General features: G+C 41.4%; 1 protein-coding gene across 2 annotated transcripts in view; it reads right to left on the bottom strand.

Moving 5' to 3' along the window:
• The window catches only part of RANBP10 (RAN binding protein 10), a 49,353-nt gene that overhangs the window by 9,506 nt on the left and 20,978 nt on the right, over positions 1 to 18,869 (bottom strand). For both annotated transcript variants that reach the window (XM_061593779.1, XM_061593778.1), the window contains exons 4-8: positions 17,056 to 17,223; positions 11,479 to 11,501; positions 6,264 to 6,448; positions 4,803 to 4,915; positions 1,544 to 1,652 (exon numbers count right to left, since the gene is read on the bottom strand). In XM_061593779.1, the coding sequence (XP_061449763.1) occupies positions 1,544 to 1,652; positions 4,803 to 4,915; positions 6,264 to 6,448; positions 11,479 to 11,501; positions 17,056 to 17,223 (598 nt within the window). The remainder of the gene's footprint in view (positions 1 to 1,543; positions 1,653 to 4,802; positions 4,916 to 6,263; positions 6,449 to 11,478; positions 11,502 to 17,055; positions 17,224 to 18,869) is intronic.

Raw genomic sequence — 18,869 nt, 5'->3', positions numbered from 1 at the left:
CAGTCTCACAAGAGATAGAGCCAGCAGGCGAGGTAGGTACCAGGTCAACACATGAAGCTATCCTATACCAGATCAGACCATTTGTCCACTGGATGGATTTCAGACAGGAGTATTTTCACTGCCCTACCTGGAGATGCCAGGGATTGAATCTGGGAACTTCTGCATGCAAAGCATGAGATGCAGCACTGAGCTACAGCTCTGACTTCACAGCGGAAGCAGCCCTTTACCATTAGCTCCATTTGTCACAGAAAAGGGTCAGCATTGTGCTGCAAGTATAAAAAAAGAGAATCATGGAAGAAGAAATCGGACAAGTTTCTATACTGGTAAACCACTCAGAAGCCTATTTTTTGCATTAAGCAGTATATTAACTCATTAGCCCCATTTGTAGTTCACTTTTGAAACACATACAGCAAAACCTAGCACCTTGTTGACTTCCCCATCAGTTCAGTAATGAAGGTGGCCCCTTTAAATTCACAGATGTGTTGGAGTATAAATGCTCAAACCCTACGAAAGTAGTGGAAGTTCAGATATCTGCTTAATATGGCCAATTGGATGACTAGATTGTGAGCAAGGATGGTCTTCTCTTAATCTCTGTTCAACACTTTAAAATGTTTGGTGTTTTGTAAGTGACAATAATGAACAACTAATTCAGGCCTGTGTGCATGAGTTCAAGAACAGAGAGCGAGTGGAGAAGCAGCATTACCATGAAGGAAAAAGGTGCTGTTACAGATAATGTCTTAACACAGAGAGGCATTTAAGACAGCAACCTACAGGTAAACCAACCTTTCACTGGAAGATTTACCATCTCCAGCTCTTCCGTGGCAGGGTGGAACTTGACTCAAGCCTGCCACCCTACTCAATGGGGACATGTTCTGAGCAATAAAAAGGTAAAGGTGTCCCCGCACTTATAGTGTGAGTCTTTTCCGACTCTTAGGGTGACGTCTTGCGATGTTTGCTAGGCAGACCATATATATGGGTGGGATTGCCAGTTCCTTCCCCGGTCTTTCTTTACCCCCCAGCACATGCCGGGTACTCATTTTACCAACCACGGATGGATGGAAGGCTGAGTGGACCTCGGCCCCTTTTACCAGAGATTCGACTTCCTCCTTCCGTTGGAATCGAACTCTGGCCGTGAACAGAGCTTTGGCAGCATTACCGCCGCTTACCACTCTGCGCCACCGAGTACATCTTGCTTATTTTTATTTTATTTAGTAAATTTATTAGCTACTGCTCAGTTCAAAATACAGTTATCTTCCTGTGGCAGCTTATAATCGTAAGAGCAACAGTAAGAACACTCCAAATCTTTCTGTATCATTGGACTCATTTCATCATTCAACTGCCAGCCATTCCAGTATAAGACTAAAAAAAGAAAGAAAACAGAGGCCACTACCAATGGAACCTTCAATAGAAACTATCTCGAACAAAAACATTTTTAGTCCAATTTGAAACGTGAGCCATGCTGGTGCTCTGTCACAGTTTCTGTGTCCTGATGTTCTTCTCGACGGAGGTCTTACGCTGTTTGAAAGGATTTGGATGTACTCACTTTAACATAAACAGAAGGTTAGGATTGTGTTCTAGGAGACCCGGGTATAGCTGTTGTGTGGCTTCAATGGCTTCTCCCACTCTTCCTGCCAAGACCAGCTTCTGTATTCCTGTAGATAAGAGCAGAATCACTGGAATGAAACCACAGGACTGCCTGTAATGATAGGTGGCATACAACCAGATGGCTTACCTAGGCAGATACGTTTCCCAGTTGTGAGCACGTTAGGGAAGAGTGTGCATGGAATGCACTGAAGAGCAACAAGAGAGACAACACTAACTCCTTTATGACCTCCTCCCTCCTACGATCATCAACATCAGCCAATGAGGTCCTGCTCTGGATACTATCAATAATGGATACCAGGTTGTCCTAAAAAAGAAACAGGTCTTTTTCTGCAGTGGTCCCTAATCTTTGGCACTCCCACTTTTTGGAGATCTGGTCAGCAGAGTCTCCTGTTTTTTGTAAACTTACCTATTTCACTGTTCCTTTTTGACTGCCCTATTGGTGCTGCTATTCAGTTAGGATTTTTGCCTACTGTTTTTTAAAATTATATATATTTAGACTTGAATTGTTTTAGACCCAGTGGTTGCAGCATCCCATCTCCCTTTCCAGGGACTCTAAACAGCTGAGTTCTTGTACTGAAGTTTGTATCTGGTGTTGGGTAGTTGGAATAGATTAGAGTAGATGGAATAGATTAGGGATGCCGAGGCAGCTGGATGGTCAGTACACTAACAGTCTCCTGCCTTAGCTGACGGAAGTGGTGTCCGATTTGGCATTGGGACACCCAGGTTGCTGGTCCTGGGGGATCTCATCCATGCCAAATCTACCTTTTTGGGAGCAGTTCAGGACTTCATGACTGCCATAACCATGAAGCTGGCCCAAATTGTCATTGGACCTGGATTTATATATAGAGTAGGTCATGCTCTAATTCTGATTTTCATGACTAGACAGGAAAGTGGGGATATTTGACTAATTCCTTTGTCAGAGAGAGATCACTTCCTGGTGAGGTTTAGACTTAACCCTATCCTCCTGCAGGTCCGGAGAACTAATTGAGATGAACCATTCCTGGAGAGTAATAAGAGTCCTCAGGGAGTTTCTGGTTAGCATATCTGGCACTCCAGTCAACACCCTGATCACTCTGTGAAACATGGAGATGTCTCAGGCAATAGGCATAATGGCTCCCTAGTGTCCTCTTGCACTTAATAGAGCTCAGTCTGCTCCTTGGCACTCCAGGAATTGGGGCAAAGAAACAGTGGGATGAAACTAGAACACAAAATGAAATTTCAAGGAAAGTCTCTCTGAATACAAGTTAAAGCTTGCTATAGAGCCTACTCTGTGGCAGCAGCAAAGTACCACCTTTCCACCAATGTATGAAGATGCACTATTAGAAACTGTTCCAAGTGGCATAGGACCTTGGTGACTCATTGTGGGTTGTTTGCCAAGCACTCTGAGGTACAATAATATGCATGCATATAAATGTGACTGATGGCAATTAAGCTTCCAATGCTCTTGGATGATCTTGCTTCCACCCCAAGTTTGAAAATAAAAGACCCTTGCTCACCCTGGTGAAAAACTTTTGCTGGGACAAGAAACAGGGGGAGTGTGACCCTATTCATTCTTCTGGAGCTTCAGCAGATTTCAATACCACTGACTGGTTCTTTTGGACCAGCTGTCAAAATCAGGAGTACCTTAGTGGTTCCATTCCTATCTATAAAACTAATTCCAGAAGGTAGTGCTGGGAAATTTTTGCTCTGTGCTACAACACTTGTGTTATACAGTTCCACAAGACTCTATTCCATCCTGCATGCTCCTTAACACCTACATGCAACCACTAAGTGGGGTTACTCAGGGATTTGGGCAAGGTGTCATCAGTACACTATGTGTCATCCAATTTCAGTGACGTGGTAGGAAGTCAGCAAAGGACTGCATAAGGGTTAATAAACTGAAGCTCAATTCAGGTGAGGCTGAGTTACTGTGGGGGTTCTTCTAACCTATGAGCTACTGTTGATCTTGTTCTTGATGAGGTTGCACTGCCCCTCAGGGAACAGGCACAGAGCTATTAACCCTGGCCATGACTTTACATGCACATCTGGCATCTATAGCATGAAGTATGTTTTACCAGCTTACGGTGGCATGCCAGCTGCAACTTTTCCTGAACAGAAAGAGTATTGCCACATGACCTAATAATGTCACGATTAGACCACTGCAGCACATTGTACATGGGGTTCCCCTTGAAAGCTACCCAAATTGCAACTAATGCAACTAGATGGCATTCATCTGTCTGATGGACTATTATCCAAGGAGAATGTTGGGCTTTACTTCCAAAGCCTCTGTGAGTTGGGCCTGAGTATCTGAAGGACCATGTAATTCCACGTGCACCTGCCTGATCAAATAATCTCCAGAGACCCTTTTCTAGGTGCTCCTGACTTCAGAGGCTAGATGGGTGGTAACCAGAGACAAGGACTTTGCTGTGATGGCATCCCAGCTGTGGAATTCCTTCCCCAGAGAGGTACACCAACCCTAATGACTGTTGGGTTCCAGATAAAAATTTAAGACAAGAAAAACTTTAACTGAAGAATGATACTGATTTATCTGCTGTTATATTTCTTTTAAGCTGCTTTCTGTTGGTTTATTAGCTTTGTTAATCTGATTGATGTGCAAACTTCATATTCTATAGTTGTTTTAATGATGCTTTATATTACTTTATATGAAAGCTGCCCTGGATATTTGTTAACAGGCAGGATAAAAATACCTACAATTGTGTTTTTCTTGAAAACTGCCTTAGGAGCAGAAAGATGGTCAATAAATATAGCAAATAAACATCAGTTACCCAGCAAATAAGAAAATATACTTGGTCTATGTAGTGCCAGAAATCCTGCATGAAGTGTAACTCTGGATGCTCTGCACTAAAAGCAAGGCATTCTTTGCAAAGGACACCCCAGGACAACATGCAAGATATCAGGCAGATCAAGTAAAAGAGCATCTATTTTCCTTAAGTGGGTTATCCTGTTTCTAAAGCTCTCAAATCAAACATTTGGTTTGGGAGTGACAGAATGATGGGGAAGAACGATGAGTTGTTGCAACACAGGCAGCAGCAGCCACAGAAGACGACCCAAGGAAGCAGCACAGGCCATGGAGGTTCTACCTCCTGACCACTTCCATTGGCATTTGAACATGTAGACATTGGACTGAAGTCCTGCTGCAGGCAAGAAGGACCGTCTGCTCAAGAATTTAGGGAAAGCAGTTATAAGGATAAACTTACTTTGCCTGTTCTTTATGGAGATCTGGTCTTCCTGGATTGTACTCTCTGTCACCCTGGCAAAGGCAGTTGCTGTAGCACAGTACCCATGATGCACCAGATAGGAAGATACCATACTGGGAAAACAACACAGAAAGTGAATGGTACAATGGGCATCTCTGATAGCAGATATCCACAGCCAAGCTTAAAAATATGTATCTGGGAGGATCATATTAATTTGAAGTCCTCTGGGACACACCCTGTTTTGTTCTTGGACCTGCTTCCTGCAGTGAAAATAAGTCACACTCTGTGGTGAACAAAGGCATTCTGGGAAGCAAACAGCAGGCACGACTCCTGTGACACTCACACAAACAGCACAAGAGTTAAGACTCTTCCCTTTGAATAGCCTGTTCTTGCTCTTTCCTCACTGTAATTCCGGTATGAACAAACAAGCTGTTTTTAAAGAGCACCAAGGGCTTGAAGTGCATTAATTATGGTGAAGTAAACCTGCATTAATGCTGCAAACATTTTTTTTAGAAGTATCACTGCATAAAAGTGTCCAAAAGGACACTGTATTAATGGAAGTGAACAGGAAGTTGCACTTGGGCCAATTTATTAGAAAAACTGTAATGTACCATCAAATTCATTGCCGGCCCTGTAGCAGTCCTATAAGCCTAGGTAATCTTTTTTTGAAATACAAATATTAGACTAGTCATTGTGCTGTAAACCACTCTAAAAAAATTAAAGGGCATTACAACATTTTTTTAAAAATACATAAAAATTCCAAGGCAAAAGACTCCATAGGGCGGGAGTAGCCAACATGATGCTCTCCAGATATTGTGGACTACAGCTCTCATCATTCCTAATAGTTGATCATGCTGTCTGGGGTTGATGGGAGCTGGAGTCCAACAACATCTGGAGGGCACCATGCTAGCTACTTCCACGACAGGATATGTATTAAAAAGGGCTACTATCTTGTTAAGCTTCATCCAAATTTTTTTAATGGGATGAGGGGATGATCAGGTTTTCAGTCACTTCTAACATTCTGCTCTGGAGCTCTATGCATCATTTCCCCTTATTTTTGTCTGGGACACAAATAGATAGAAGCAGTTACGCTTGTCCAAATCACCACCTTCCACTGGCATCTGGTTCCGGGACTTGCTAGTGACTTGTCTCCAGACTGGCTAAAAAACATTTAAGCCAGATAGGCTCCTAAAAGCAGCATACCACTCTGATATTGTTGCTGAAGATGAGCTCTGTACAGATACTGTTTAAAAAACAAAAAAAACCCCACAACAATCCATGTGCAGGGAGAGCAGCCCACTCATTTCTCCCTTGTTAGCATTAAGGAATTTCAACACACAGGAAAATTGAGCAACATAAAGGAAGAGGGGTGCGGGATGCACTTTATACCAGACCACTCTGCAGCAACTGATAGCTTAAATTAAGCTTTTAAAGTCAAAAGACATCAAAGCTTCCACTCACTTCTGCAGCATGGCTTGCCATTCACCTAGCCGGTCACCTATGGGAAACCGCTTAATGGTGCCCTGAATCTTTGCTCGCCACTCTCTCATATAATCTTCAATGTCGAACACAAATGGCTGCTGCCCAAAGTTGGCATCCACTATCTCTCCGGGTGTCTGGAGCCCCACGGTGGGATATAAATTGGCCTGCCAAAAGAACAACCCCAAGGTAAAACACTGGGCCAAATTAGGAAAGAAAGCAAACACATGCACAGCCTCCAAGGGTGGGAGGAAAACAAGCAAGGGTGCTAATCTTCTTAGAAGAAGCTTGACTGAAGCCTCCAGGTCGGACAGACATGATGGGGACTGTCCAGAGCAATTTATAAGAAACTGAGAAAAATATCTGAGGAACCAGCTAGCTACAAACAACATTTTTGACATAGACATAAGATTTTACTGGATCTTTTGCGATTTTCAACAGCAGTTTGGGGAGGGAGAGAGAATTAAACACACATAAATGTCAATCCTTGCACAAGTAGAGATTGCAGGTTTCCCCAGAGGCCTTTGATCTTCCTAAAGATAGACCATGAGAATGGTGCAAGGCACACTTGCCTCAATGACTGTCAAAGAAAAAGTTTCCATAACCTATCAAGGCTAGAATGAAACCTCATCATCATCTTACTTTTGCGCTCACAGTTACCTATGGCAAATATACTTTGTAAACATACTCTTATACACTTTTGGAAAAGAAATAAGTACTGTTTGTGGGATAAATCTTTAATGCCGCCCATAATTTTGAGAAAGTAAAAAGGCTGCTTAGAAAACAAAGAACTGCAAGAGGAGAGCTTCCAGCAGTTGGAGGCAGGCAAGATTTTCCAGTCCAATCAAATTAGAAATCCACAGTCACAGGTGAGCTTTAAATAACATCCAAAGACCAAATGTCCCTTTACCAGAAGAGGAACACACCAGAACTGGGAGGAAGGGCGGGATACAAAATAAATAAATAAATAAATAGCCATGATTACTGTCACAAGGTCTATATACCAAACAGCTACCAGACAAGGCTTCAAAATGTTTGTAAGATACTACTTAACCCACATTTAAATGTCTGGTCCAAAATGTCATGCCAGCCAGTGAACACTGGCATAGGTTCTGGTTCTCTAGCCTACCCTGCATATTCATCCAAATTACTCATTTCCCTCCCTAATCGCTCATGATTCACCTGCTATGGAACTTTCACTCATATCCCTGGATACGAACATAGGAGCCTCCTTATATACCAAATCGGACCATTGGTCCATCCAGTTCAGTATTGTCTACACTCAGTTGCAGGTCTCTAGGGTTCAGGAAGGAGTCTTTCCCATTTGCATGCAAGCATGTGCTCTACCACTAAGTTATGGCCTTTCCCCACTAGTCTCTTATATTTCTTATCTTCATGCAGGTAACCCCGCTATGATGTTTTGTTTTTGCCAAGTAAAAGTTCCCAAGGGATCCATTTCTTGCATTCCCTTCCTATCTGAAATCCATTACTTTTAACAAGAAGCAATGGTCAAGCATGCTCTGAAATCTAGTTACTTTATCGGAAATATTGTGAAGTCTTTGGCATCTGCTGCTCACTTTTCCGCAGCAAGAAACATTTTCTGTTTGGAATTCAATTACCTTTCACAGCACCAGGAGAGGAAGAGTGGGGAGCTTTGGTTGACTAGATGTGGCCCCAGCCTGTGCAAATGTATAACCAGTGATGAGGATGATATTATGAAGTGGGGTGAGTGGGAAGAGTACCCTATTCTGCAGGGGATCAGTTTCAGAACAGAAGTCTAAAATCATATCTAATTGGGTCAGTCTACCAGTGACTCACAGGATTTTTCTTAATCCAAAATCTTTCCTGGCACTAGTCAAGACAAAATGAAGCCTCCTTTTATAGCCGATTTTGAATTCAAGCCATGTTACAGAACAGACCTCATGGAAAATAAATTCATTGCCATCCTACACAATGCAGTTAAGAAGTGTATCTCCAGAAGGATTAGAAGGCCCTGTAGCTACCTTCAGAAACCTTTTAACTGAATAGGTAGAAAAGAGAGTTCAGTGCATAGACAGAAGGGAAGCTGAAGAGTTAAAATTCAGAATACAACTTGGGCAACATTCTTTCAAGAAAAAGAACTGTAGTGAAAAAACCAAAGTATTGGGGAGAATTAGATAAAGGGCAGCTTGAACTTCAAGGACTACTACTAAACAGCAAAAGGAAGATTTCAGAAGTGGCAGGCTGTCTGTAGGCATACAGGTAAGGAAAGAACTTGGGTAAGTATGTCATAGAGCTTCAGACTAACTGCATATGATCTTGTCAGCACAGGAGGAGAAAGCAATCTTCTCAGAAAAGAGCATCATCATTTCATAGTCATGAACCCACTTAACTTCAGTTTTTAACTTGGTGTTTTTATCAGTTCTGTGACCATATAATGCAATTTGTATTGTATTCTAATTTCCATTCCCCTGGAGAAGTCACTATGCACTAACCAACTCCATAACCTAGAACAGATTTCTAACCACAGATCCCCAGATATTGTTGGACTAGAATTCCTATCGTCCCTGACCATTAGCCATGCCGTCTGAGGCTGATAGGGATTGTGTTCCAACAACATCTGGGGACCCAAAGTTGGACAAGGCTGATCTAGAAAATGGAGCATTCATTTCTTTCATCTGGAATTCTGGAACAGAAGTGACTGGTCAAATTAAATGGAAGAGGAATATGAATGATTAGCGTAACACAGCACACAGGCATGTTCTTGGATGCGCAGCAAGACATAGAAGCAAATTGGGGAGGAACTAGTCATTGCAGTTACATACAAGAAAGCATAAGTACTGCTTAAATTGCTTACTGATACTCAAACCAAGAATGCAAGTATATAATCTTCCATTTAAACAAAGAGGCCCTGCTTCTCCACTGGTTCTTGAATTGACAATTCACTCGTTCCAAAAGTAACAACTGCTACCTACAAATCATCTAACAACAGTAGATCACAGTGCAACAGCACAGTGCAACAGCCGATAGCAGTGAAATAACCAGACTGATAATAGCAATGAAAACCTTAGCCTCCTGAGCTTCCCAAGTAAATTCTGGAAACAGAAATGCCTCAGTATTTCCTGGATATCTGCCATATATTTTATAACAGTTCTTAAATCTGAACCCAAAAAGGGGAGAGGGAAAGTAAAGGGATCATAACTGCATATGGCAACACACGCACACATACCTATTTCCACAGGAGACAGCCTCAAGACTTAATACTTTTGACTAGGACAACTGTACTGCAATTCAGCTGCTCTCAAAGATTTCAAGCTAAAAAAACACTCTCTTCCTTGGTTATTAAATAAATGCCTTCAAAACTAAGCAAGCAGGGGAGATGTAACACCTGCACTTCAATACATTTTCTTTTTGACTATGAAGAAGTTTTAAAATATGATAAAATATGTACAAACAAAACTCAAACTTCTATTTGGCACTGCAATATTATCCAGCCTTGCAAATAAGCTCTCAAGTTACTAAACTAGGGGGAAAATAGTAACCTACTAAAAAGTTAGTACCATGTGTTTGCATGTTGGCTGTGGAAGAGAGCACAGCACGGATATGCAGGCCACTAGCCTCTTAGCAGGCTAGTGCCTTCCAACCAGTGAGCTAGTAAAGGAGATGCAGAACAAGCCACCCTTGTACTAGGCCTGCTATATTTCCATGATAGCAATGGAGGAAAATTACTTTCTCCCACAACTAGCACAGATACTAAGTGGGCTACAGGAGGAGCGAAGGAGCAATCTGCCCCTCTTCCGCAAGTGTAAACACACTTACTTAGAATTCTTGGTTGTCTATGGTGACCAAGTGAACTGTTAAACAGACGTCTGGTATTATCTTTGCTGTAGCTTTCAAAGGCCAAATTCTAGCACTTGGATGTGTTCCAAGCAAAGTCAGGGATGGGGAATCTACTGCCCTCCAGACGCTGTTGGACTACAACTCCAAATCATCCCTGACCATTGGCTATACTGATGGAACTTATAGTCTAGCAATATATGGAGGACCACAGGTTCTCCACTCCTGATCAAAATCATCAACAGTTCTGGCCTCTGCCTGCTCTCCCCACTGAATATGCAAAATGTTCTTTCAGCACTCACTTTTCATGAGCATGTTCTTGCATGTTTTGGAAGGGTCACTTCTTACAAGTTTTTTACCTTGGTGTTGATTCCTGCATACAAGATGCATGTGCATCTTATCAGACTTACAAAGTGCATGCTGGTATACATTTCTGCTTTTCCTTTACCACACAATCCAGTGGTAAGCAATGACATATCAGCCTACCTGCTTATGAACATTTTTAAAGAGGAATACTATTTACATATACATGTGCTGTTTCTATCTAAACCAACACGTGTATTTTGTAATCCACTTTGGCACTCAAGTACAAGGTGTCATAGAACAAAGCAGCCCTCAGACTATCATTCATTCATTCATTCATTCATTTATTAGATTTGTTGGACGCCCATCTGGCAGAGGTTAATCTGCCACTCTGGGCGACTTACAACCAAACACAAGTACATTCCAATGTCTATCGAAGAGTCCTTGAACTGGGTCAATTAGCCTTGTATTTTTGCTCACGCTGAAAACTGACTTGATTCGCCATGATTGTTAGTTGCTGGATCTGCACTCCAATTAGCAAATCCAAGAAACAAGGAAATGTCTGGATTGTAGATGTAGTTTGTACAGCACAAACAAAATGGAGCATTTCAGAATCTGGGAATTCCCTTTGTTTGCCTGGCTAACTTGAACAGCTGAACAAATCACTAACTTCATTTATTTTTAGCTTGCCTGAGGGCAGCCAGGGCAAAATAGAGGCCTTATTTTATTTTAGGTTGACGTCTTGTATTGTTTATTTTAAAGAAGCAGACTATATCCCTGAAAAACTATGGAACTGCAAACAGCCTTTCAATAATTTTAGTTATGTGAACAACCTTTTCCCTATGTTTCCAGTATATTCCAGGAAAAGCCTGATGATTTCCAGTGGCCTTTCTGAAACTAGTTTTGCAAAAGGAAACTTGCCAACCCCGACTGCAATGCAAACACATTAAGCAAGCAACCTAAGGCTAACCACTTCCAGATGGCATAGCAAAGAGAAGACATAAAAACATCCCAGTCAGCTTTCCCCCTCCCTTCAATTTGCATCTTTTGTTCAAATACTGAAAATAGTTGTACTTACAGGGAGGTCTGTAAAGGCTATACCTGTGGGGGGAAAAATATTAGAATTAAGACAAAGGATCTTCCCCCATTTGCCTACAACTTTAGCTTGTTATACATAACCACAACATAACAAATTCTAGATTGGGCCCCAGTAGAAGCAACTTGTGGGCGTGAAGCAGAATCTCCCATGCATCCCCATTTTCTGTGACATAATACTCATCAGAAAGACTTGCAGCGCAATCCATTTGTGTTTACTCAGAGGCAAATCCTACCGTGTTCAATAGGGCTTACTCCCAAGTAAGTGTGTTTAGGATTGCAGTGTTAGTTTCTCAACCTAATCTTCAACAGGACTAAACTAGAGGTTTCACAAATGGTGAATTACTTCACACTGTGAAGTAAAACTTCAATCAGGGAATTTAAAGGTGCCAATATAATATCCAACACAGGTCAACACCTGATTCTCAATATATGTGCCCCGATGAGGGCTGCAACAGAGTGAATGGGTTTGTGCCAACAACACTAAGAGGATCTGAGTTAGGGGTTCAGTTTGCTTTCATAGGATGCATAGGAAATCAAATTAAACTTAAGAGTAGGGATAAAATGCAGATCTGTTCATGACAATGAAACTCATCCAAAGTTCATCAGTAAATTTTCTGAACAAGCTGCGTTTGTTTCTTCAAGGCATGGGTGGGGAACATGAGAGACATCATTTCAACTTAAGGACACATCCAGACAGACAACAGCTTTCCAGGAGGGCATGGGCTGGGGCAGAAAGGGGTGTGGCCTAGGGATGAGGTGGTGAAAAGCTGGAGTCCCAAGGGCCAGGCAGAAAGGTCTGGGAGAGCAGGATTTGGCCACTGGGCCTGCGCTTCCTCACCTCTTTGCTTTGTCATCTAGATAAAAGCTACAGAAGCGAAAACCATGAAGTATTTCTGTCCAACAACAAATCACCCTGACAATATATTACAGATCTGAAGTTTAAAACAACAACAACAACAGGACATATGTATTTTGCATTGGGGTGGGGGAGGTAAGTGAAGTTTCTGCCACTAACACAGGACATTCTACTTGGCGCCATTTTACTCCACCCAGATAAAATCAGATAATATACTAAGGGTTACAGAACTAAAACTAAAGAGTGCACTGCATTTCCAGCAGGATGACTGTCATTTATATTGTTGACTCTAATTCCTAATATTAAGCTAGATGTTTTACCATCATATTTTCCTCTCTAGAAAGCAATGCCCTACAGTACTCTCAAGGACAAGTTTCAGACAGGTTGTGGGGCTCTCAAGAAGGCTGTGATGCTTAGTTGGCAGCATCATGGAGCCTGCAACTGTTCCCCCATTCACATTGGATACAACCTGGCTCCTCCAAGCTAAGTTGTGGATTTGAAAGAGATCCTGGGTACCAACTTAGATAAATCAAAATCTCACAAAGTATTAGCTGCTGAACCCTTAAATATAAAATTGTATAGAAACAAGAAGCAGACAGATAGATTACTGAACAGTACCACTTGCTTATCATTTCTGTCCAGGCTTCATTTATGATTTTACATTGTCTGACATTGTAGTCTCTCGTCATTCAGCAAATATCTACTTTCTCCCTTCAAACAATTTTGGCATTTCAAGTGGCAGATATTTGGAATCTGTACTCAGAGCTTTGGACCTAAATTTTCAAACACTCCCTACCACCATCAAAAGTAGATTAATTCTCACTTTGACAAATCCCATCAGGACTCTTTTTGTAATAAGGACTCTGTTTATAACAAGGATCTATCATTGGATCCAATCAGCCAGCTCTGCAAACCACACACATTTTCACAGCATTGAAATATGTTCACATCTTAAACAACCAAATGACATGGGCCCTGGCTGTTTGAGACCTATTCAATGCAGTTCCTCACCATGGAGGGGAATTTGCATTAAGATACTGGCTGCTCTTTAGGGATCTTACCATTGCATCTGAAGTTCAAAGACCATTATGATGGCAGGTCCTCAACATGGAATTCATTCATTGCCCACCTATTTCTTTGTCCTGCCCTTCTTACCTATAAACACCTGAAGATTTTTTTCTTGTGTCCCAATGATTTTACAAGCTTCACTCTTTGCTCCCTTTTGGATAGACTAAATCCCTCTTACATAGGACACTTGAAAATGCAAACAACTTCTATCTGTTACCAAATGTGAAAGAACTCCCAGAACATCTGACCCATTGGTTAAGGTGAAACCTCAGACAAGATCAGCTTTCAAGCATGCCTGTTTTTAAAAGGAGTGCAGTGTAGTTCCACAAATAACGACCTAATGCGAACAGCAATTTGCACAAATAATACTGCAACATCCTGTCAGTGGAATTTAAACCACACATGCATGCATAGACTGACCAACCTTTATGCTTCAGTCTGGGCCCATCTGCACCAGGTCAAGAATATACTACAGATATACATCAGGAAGATAGTATGAGCTATTTCTCTCTTCTTGCCAGAACAATTCTGTGCATTTAACCCTAACTGGAGTTCGCATGAGGGACTGCCCATCTCTGGTGGCACAGCTGTACATACAGGCATTTAGAAAGCTGTCACTAAAATAGGAGCATCTCAGGACATATTGCTTCCAGTTTTAGCCAAGCACAGCAGCTTTAACACGTACAGGCCAGCAATGCTGGAGGCTGGAAAGAACAAGCAGCACTATATAGGGAAGAGTGGGCACTGAATCACATTGTGCCAATATAATTGCAACATAGCACTTGATGGTTAAAATAAGTAACTTGGATGCTCTGAAACCACATTATTATTACTAACAACAGCAACAACTGGCTTAAAGGAATGGGTTTAGTCTTTCTGTCTCATCTTTCTTTGCCCTCCACAATAAGAAAAATCCTCCCCTTCAATGAAGCCATCCAGAAGAACATAGCTTAAGGCCTGGTAATAGATATCTGAACATAAAAGAGTCCTGTAGGATCAGGCCAAAAGTCTATCTAGTCCAGCAAGCTGCTTCACAAATGGGACAGCCCAATGCTTCTGGGAAGCCCACTAGTAGGGCATGGAAGCAATAACCATCTCCCAATGTTGTCCCATAGCAATGGATATGCAATGGCATGCTGCCTCTGAACCAGGAGGTTCCCGTTGAGCTATCACATCCAAAAGCCACTGATAAGACTTTTTCTCTACAAATGTGTCTGCTCCCTTTAAAGCCACCTAAGCCAGTGGCCTTCACCACAGTGAGGTAACCACATAAGTCAATTAGGAGTTGTGTGAAGTACTTTCTTTGGTCAGTCCTAGATCTACTGTCAATCGAATTCATTGGGTACCACAAATCTGAGTACTGAGAGAGAGAACACCTCTATCTACTTCGCTCATACCATGAATCACTGAATAAAATCTCAATTGTCTCTCTTAGATGACTAAAAGATACTAAAAGATAGGAAAATTCTTGTCAACTAAAAATTCCCCAATGCTTTACCTTTTTCTGACTGCATCTAGAATTAACAACTAAACCACAAAATGCACTTGTATTCTATGGGCAAAGGCCATCCCTGCAAACAAAGGGAATGCAGGAAAATCTGTCTAAAATCTGTTGACAATCCAGAAAGAGGCCTATGCAGTGTCTTTACTAGAGGAGCTCATTCACATTCTTCAACTGAACCTGTAACTGATACAAAACTTGTTCTCCATCTAGATCAGAGGTGGGCAACTTGTGGCTCTTCACATTTTGTTGGACTGCAATTCCCATCCGCTCCACCCAGCATTGCTAATGGTTAGGGTTCATGGGAGCTGACGTCCATCATCATCTGGAGGGCCACAAGATGCCCACTCCTGATCTAGATTCACGGATTACAAGAAAGAAACCTGAATGCATGCAGGCCATTTCTGCTGAAGGCTCAGGAACAAACAAACAAAAAGAACAAAAGGTAGTGGGCTTTTTTTAATGGATAAGAGCACAACTACAGTATCTTGCTCAACATAGCTCTCTAGTCTTTGGCCAATGCCTCCCCAGCTTAGCCTGAAATCAGAATACAGAGTAAGTTTATGCACATGTGATTACATATCATCATCCACAGAGAATTTCAGGTTCCTTATGACATCATTTGCACTTCTGGACAGTGGTGGCCCAAAACATTTTGCTGTCTAAAGCAAAGCTCGAATGCCCCCCGCTCTGGTCCAACACTGTAAGAAGTCTTGCTGCACCAATTCCTGCCTTTATCTATCCACTTCTCATGACACTGCCTGAAGCAGGTTGTTTCATCTTGCTATATAGTAGAGACATCCCTGTTTCTGAGTCACAGAATATGCCCAATCCTACATAAGAGCAAGATACCGCATCTAGATGTCAGAAACCTACTTTCTGGGTAAAGAAAAGACACAATATTTTAGAGTGTCAGATGTTCATAAAGCATCTTCAAAGCAGTCCAGCTAGCATTTCCATAGTGGATCCCATCATGTCCTTATACTACAGAAAAAGCACCAAGTGTTTGTGCCAGGAAACCTCTTTGTCATGACTGGCACGTACATGTACCCACTCTGTGCATGAGTAATTGAAGTCACCCATTACTGCAGCACTTCCTCCTTGATTTCATTCTCCATCTCAAGATTACTCTGAGCATTTAAGTATGTCTCCAGTAAATTTCTCTTGGAGCCTGGTATCATCACCCACAGACATTCTGTGGAGGCGGCTGTCCCTTTTGACATTTTTAGCTTGTTGGACTCTATGTCCCCTTTGACTTACAGAGCAACACCTTATTTAGTACACACTTCCTATAGAGTTTGTATCCAGAGAGAACTGTGTCCCACAGGGTCTCTCCATTTCACCACATTTCCATTATGCTGGCTATATCTTTGCTCTTCTTTAAAACCAGGCACTCCAGCTCACTCATTTTGGCTTGGTGGCTTCCAGCATTAACATATAAACACTATACGTTGTCTCTCTTCAAAGGTCTTTGGTACACGTTTTACCCTCTGGGCTCTTTGAATTACTGTTGAGTGCCCCCCCCCGCACTTCAATGCCTAGCTTTATCTTCCCCAAGTTGGACAATTAAAGCATTTTTACCATTATCCTTTAAGACAGCTTTTATCCTGAATCAAAGGCTCCTCAGCTCCTGCTGGCTTAGATCCATTTAATCATTAAGACACCTCACAGTGAGCTCAAGAATCTCTAGCATGAATATTAATTGGGATTCTCCCCCACCTCACACCATCTAATGTACCCACATTGCAATATGTTTGCCTCCTCTAAGGAAGTATAGTGGGGCTGACAGTCTGCTTGACTGCATGCAGAGCAATAGTCTTGACCTCTTGTTCCAAATCAGAACAGTGAGAAATTGGAGCATGTCTTTTACAGTTCTTCCTTTTTGGCTGGGGTAAAGAGATTGCAGTAAAGGAAAAAAGTGTATGTCTAGATACACAAATTGTTCACAGCGCTAGCTGCGACCTGCCAACATTGACACAAAAACAGTATCACGTTATCCATGTTGGTTTTTATTTCACTCTAGAAGTCATGCCTTTGATTGCAGGTTAGAGCTTGAACAAGAAAAGCAGATAGCTGCTTGGTTTGTAATTCAAAAACATAATAAAAGCTGGCCCCAAAATTCATTTGCCTACCTAAACTGTGCCCATTCTTTGTGTAGAAGCAGGTATTGTTGATGAGGTTCACACAGCAGCCAATCACATCACCAGTAGTGAACGTGGGGCCATAAGGCTGTCCAGTCCCTGAAGAGCAGAAGGAGTGTCCATCATCGCCATGGTAGCCATAGGAATGCTTATCCCAACCTAGAGAAGACATCAGAGGGCAAGTTTAAACGGAAGGTTGGGTTGAGTCCAGGAAGGGAGAGGTTTGTGGGATGCATAAACAGGAAATGACCATCAGTTGCATCACACTCTGCAAGAGATACAAAGCAATGGTAAACAGGGGTGTATGAATTGGAAGGAGAGTTGTTGAAATATAGGGTGGTGACTCTTTTATACCAGACTCAAATAAGCTCTGGAGGACAGGGTAGAAAAATTAGTGACCGATTTACTTGAGATTTGCCTAGGAAATGTTTTCAGAGTAAAAATAAATTGATTAATCTCAGGTTAAGGCAGTTACTTGTTTCACAAGTGACTGCTTCAAATACGTTTATAAAGTTTAAGATGTATAGTCAAACTGTATAAAACTGCAATTACTTTAAAATGAAACAGCTGAATTTTACAAATATGAAACTGTATTTAGGATTATTGTTTACAGTACAGAAGCACAACTCTTCAGAGACTGTATAAGAGGCCCGTATAACCTCCAGTTTTAATTCCTAATGGGGGTCTCAGGTCCTTGATCCTCTACTCATACTTTTTAACTGTTTTTTTAAACTGTTTTTAATTTTTTTGTAAGCCATTCAGTGGTTTTATTACAATCAAGCAGTACATGTAAATTTTGTTTAAAAAGATAAACTTTTTCATTTAACTGAAAAACTACTAGAGGTGTTAATGGGGAAAAAGAGGAAATGATCCACACTTTCCTCATTTTAACTACTGCATCAAAGAAGCAGTTATCAGTTGTCAAGTGAGAGTATTCCCCATATTGGCTTCATTTAGACCCCACTGTTTGGATGTGCAGTGTTTCATTCCTCCCCATTTCACTTTAATTGGGTCTAACTGATCTTTTAGTAAAAACCCCCAATTTAAGAAGAATACAAGGGGAGGGACAGAAGAGTTTAAACATCACAAGACAGATCCTTTTTCTATACAGAGAATATGAAACATCCAGGTCAGGGGAAAGTTTTACATATTTTTAGACCCCTTATGCATAGGTGGGCTAGGACAGTAGCAATACAAACAAGCAAAGCACATCTTGGTATGGACTGTGGAGAACATGTAGGGTTACTGAATATTTCTGAATATCCTAATACATTTTGGTTTCACATATTCTTTAAGATGATGTGACAAAATGCCACTGTTTGTTTTCTAAAATAAAGGCAAACATGAGATTATGTAGAAAGAAGAACTCATTGGTCTAGGTTTGAGGCATCAACCATCACATGTAGAATTATAGGCTACCAACCCTTGGTCCATCGGGTTATGCAGTACTCTGTAGCATAAATCCAATTCTGAAGAGCAGACTGATTTGAGTGTCTTGGTTCTGATGGATGTAACCAATGTTTGAAATTACAGGCTCTGTTGCACACAGAGCTGACTCAACTCTGATACAGCTAGGCCATCAGCTCTGTAAGCATCCTCAATTTCCAGATTCCTTCTCACCATATTGCAAGAAACTCTTGATAGTGGAAGAATTCAAAGATTTTAGAATAAGAGATTATAATTTAAGTAAACAGTTATAGAAAACTAAAGTATTATTTCAGCAACCATTGTAACAGAATTCATTCCGTCTTGTGCAGCTGTCAGTTTGTTTCTTTGCATAGTTTGGATAACAACATACACACAAG

The sequence above is a fragment of the Rhineura floridana genome, chromosome 13, assembly GCF_030035675.1.
Source record: "Rhineura floridana isolate rRhiFlo1 chromosome 13, rRhiFlo1.hap2, whole genome shotgun sequence".
Classification (NCBI taxonomy): Eukaryota; Metazoa; Chordata; class Lepidosauria; order Squamata; family Rhineuridae; genus Rhineura; species Rhineura floridana.
Note: the sequence above shows the minus strand (reverse complement) of the source record. Positions and strands in the feature narration are given on the sequence as shown.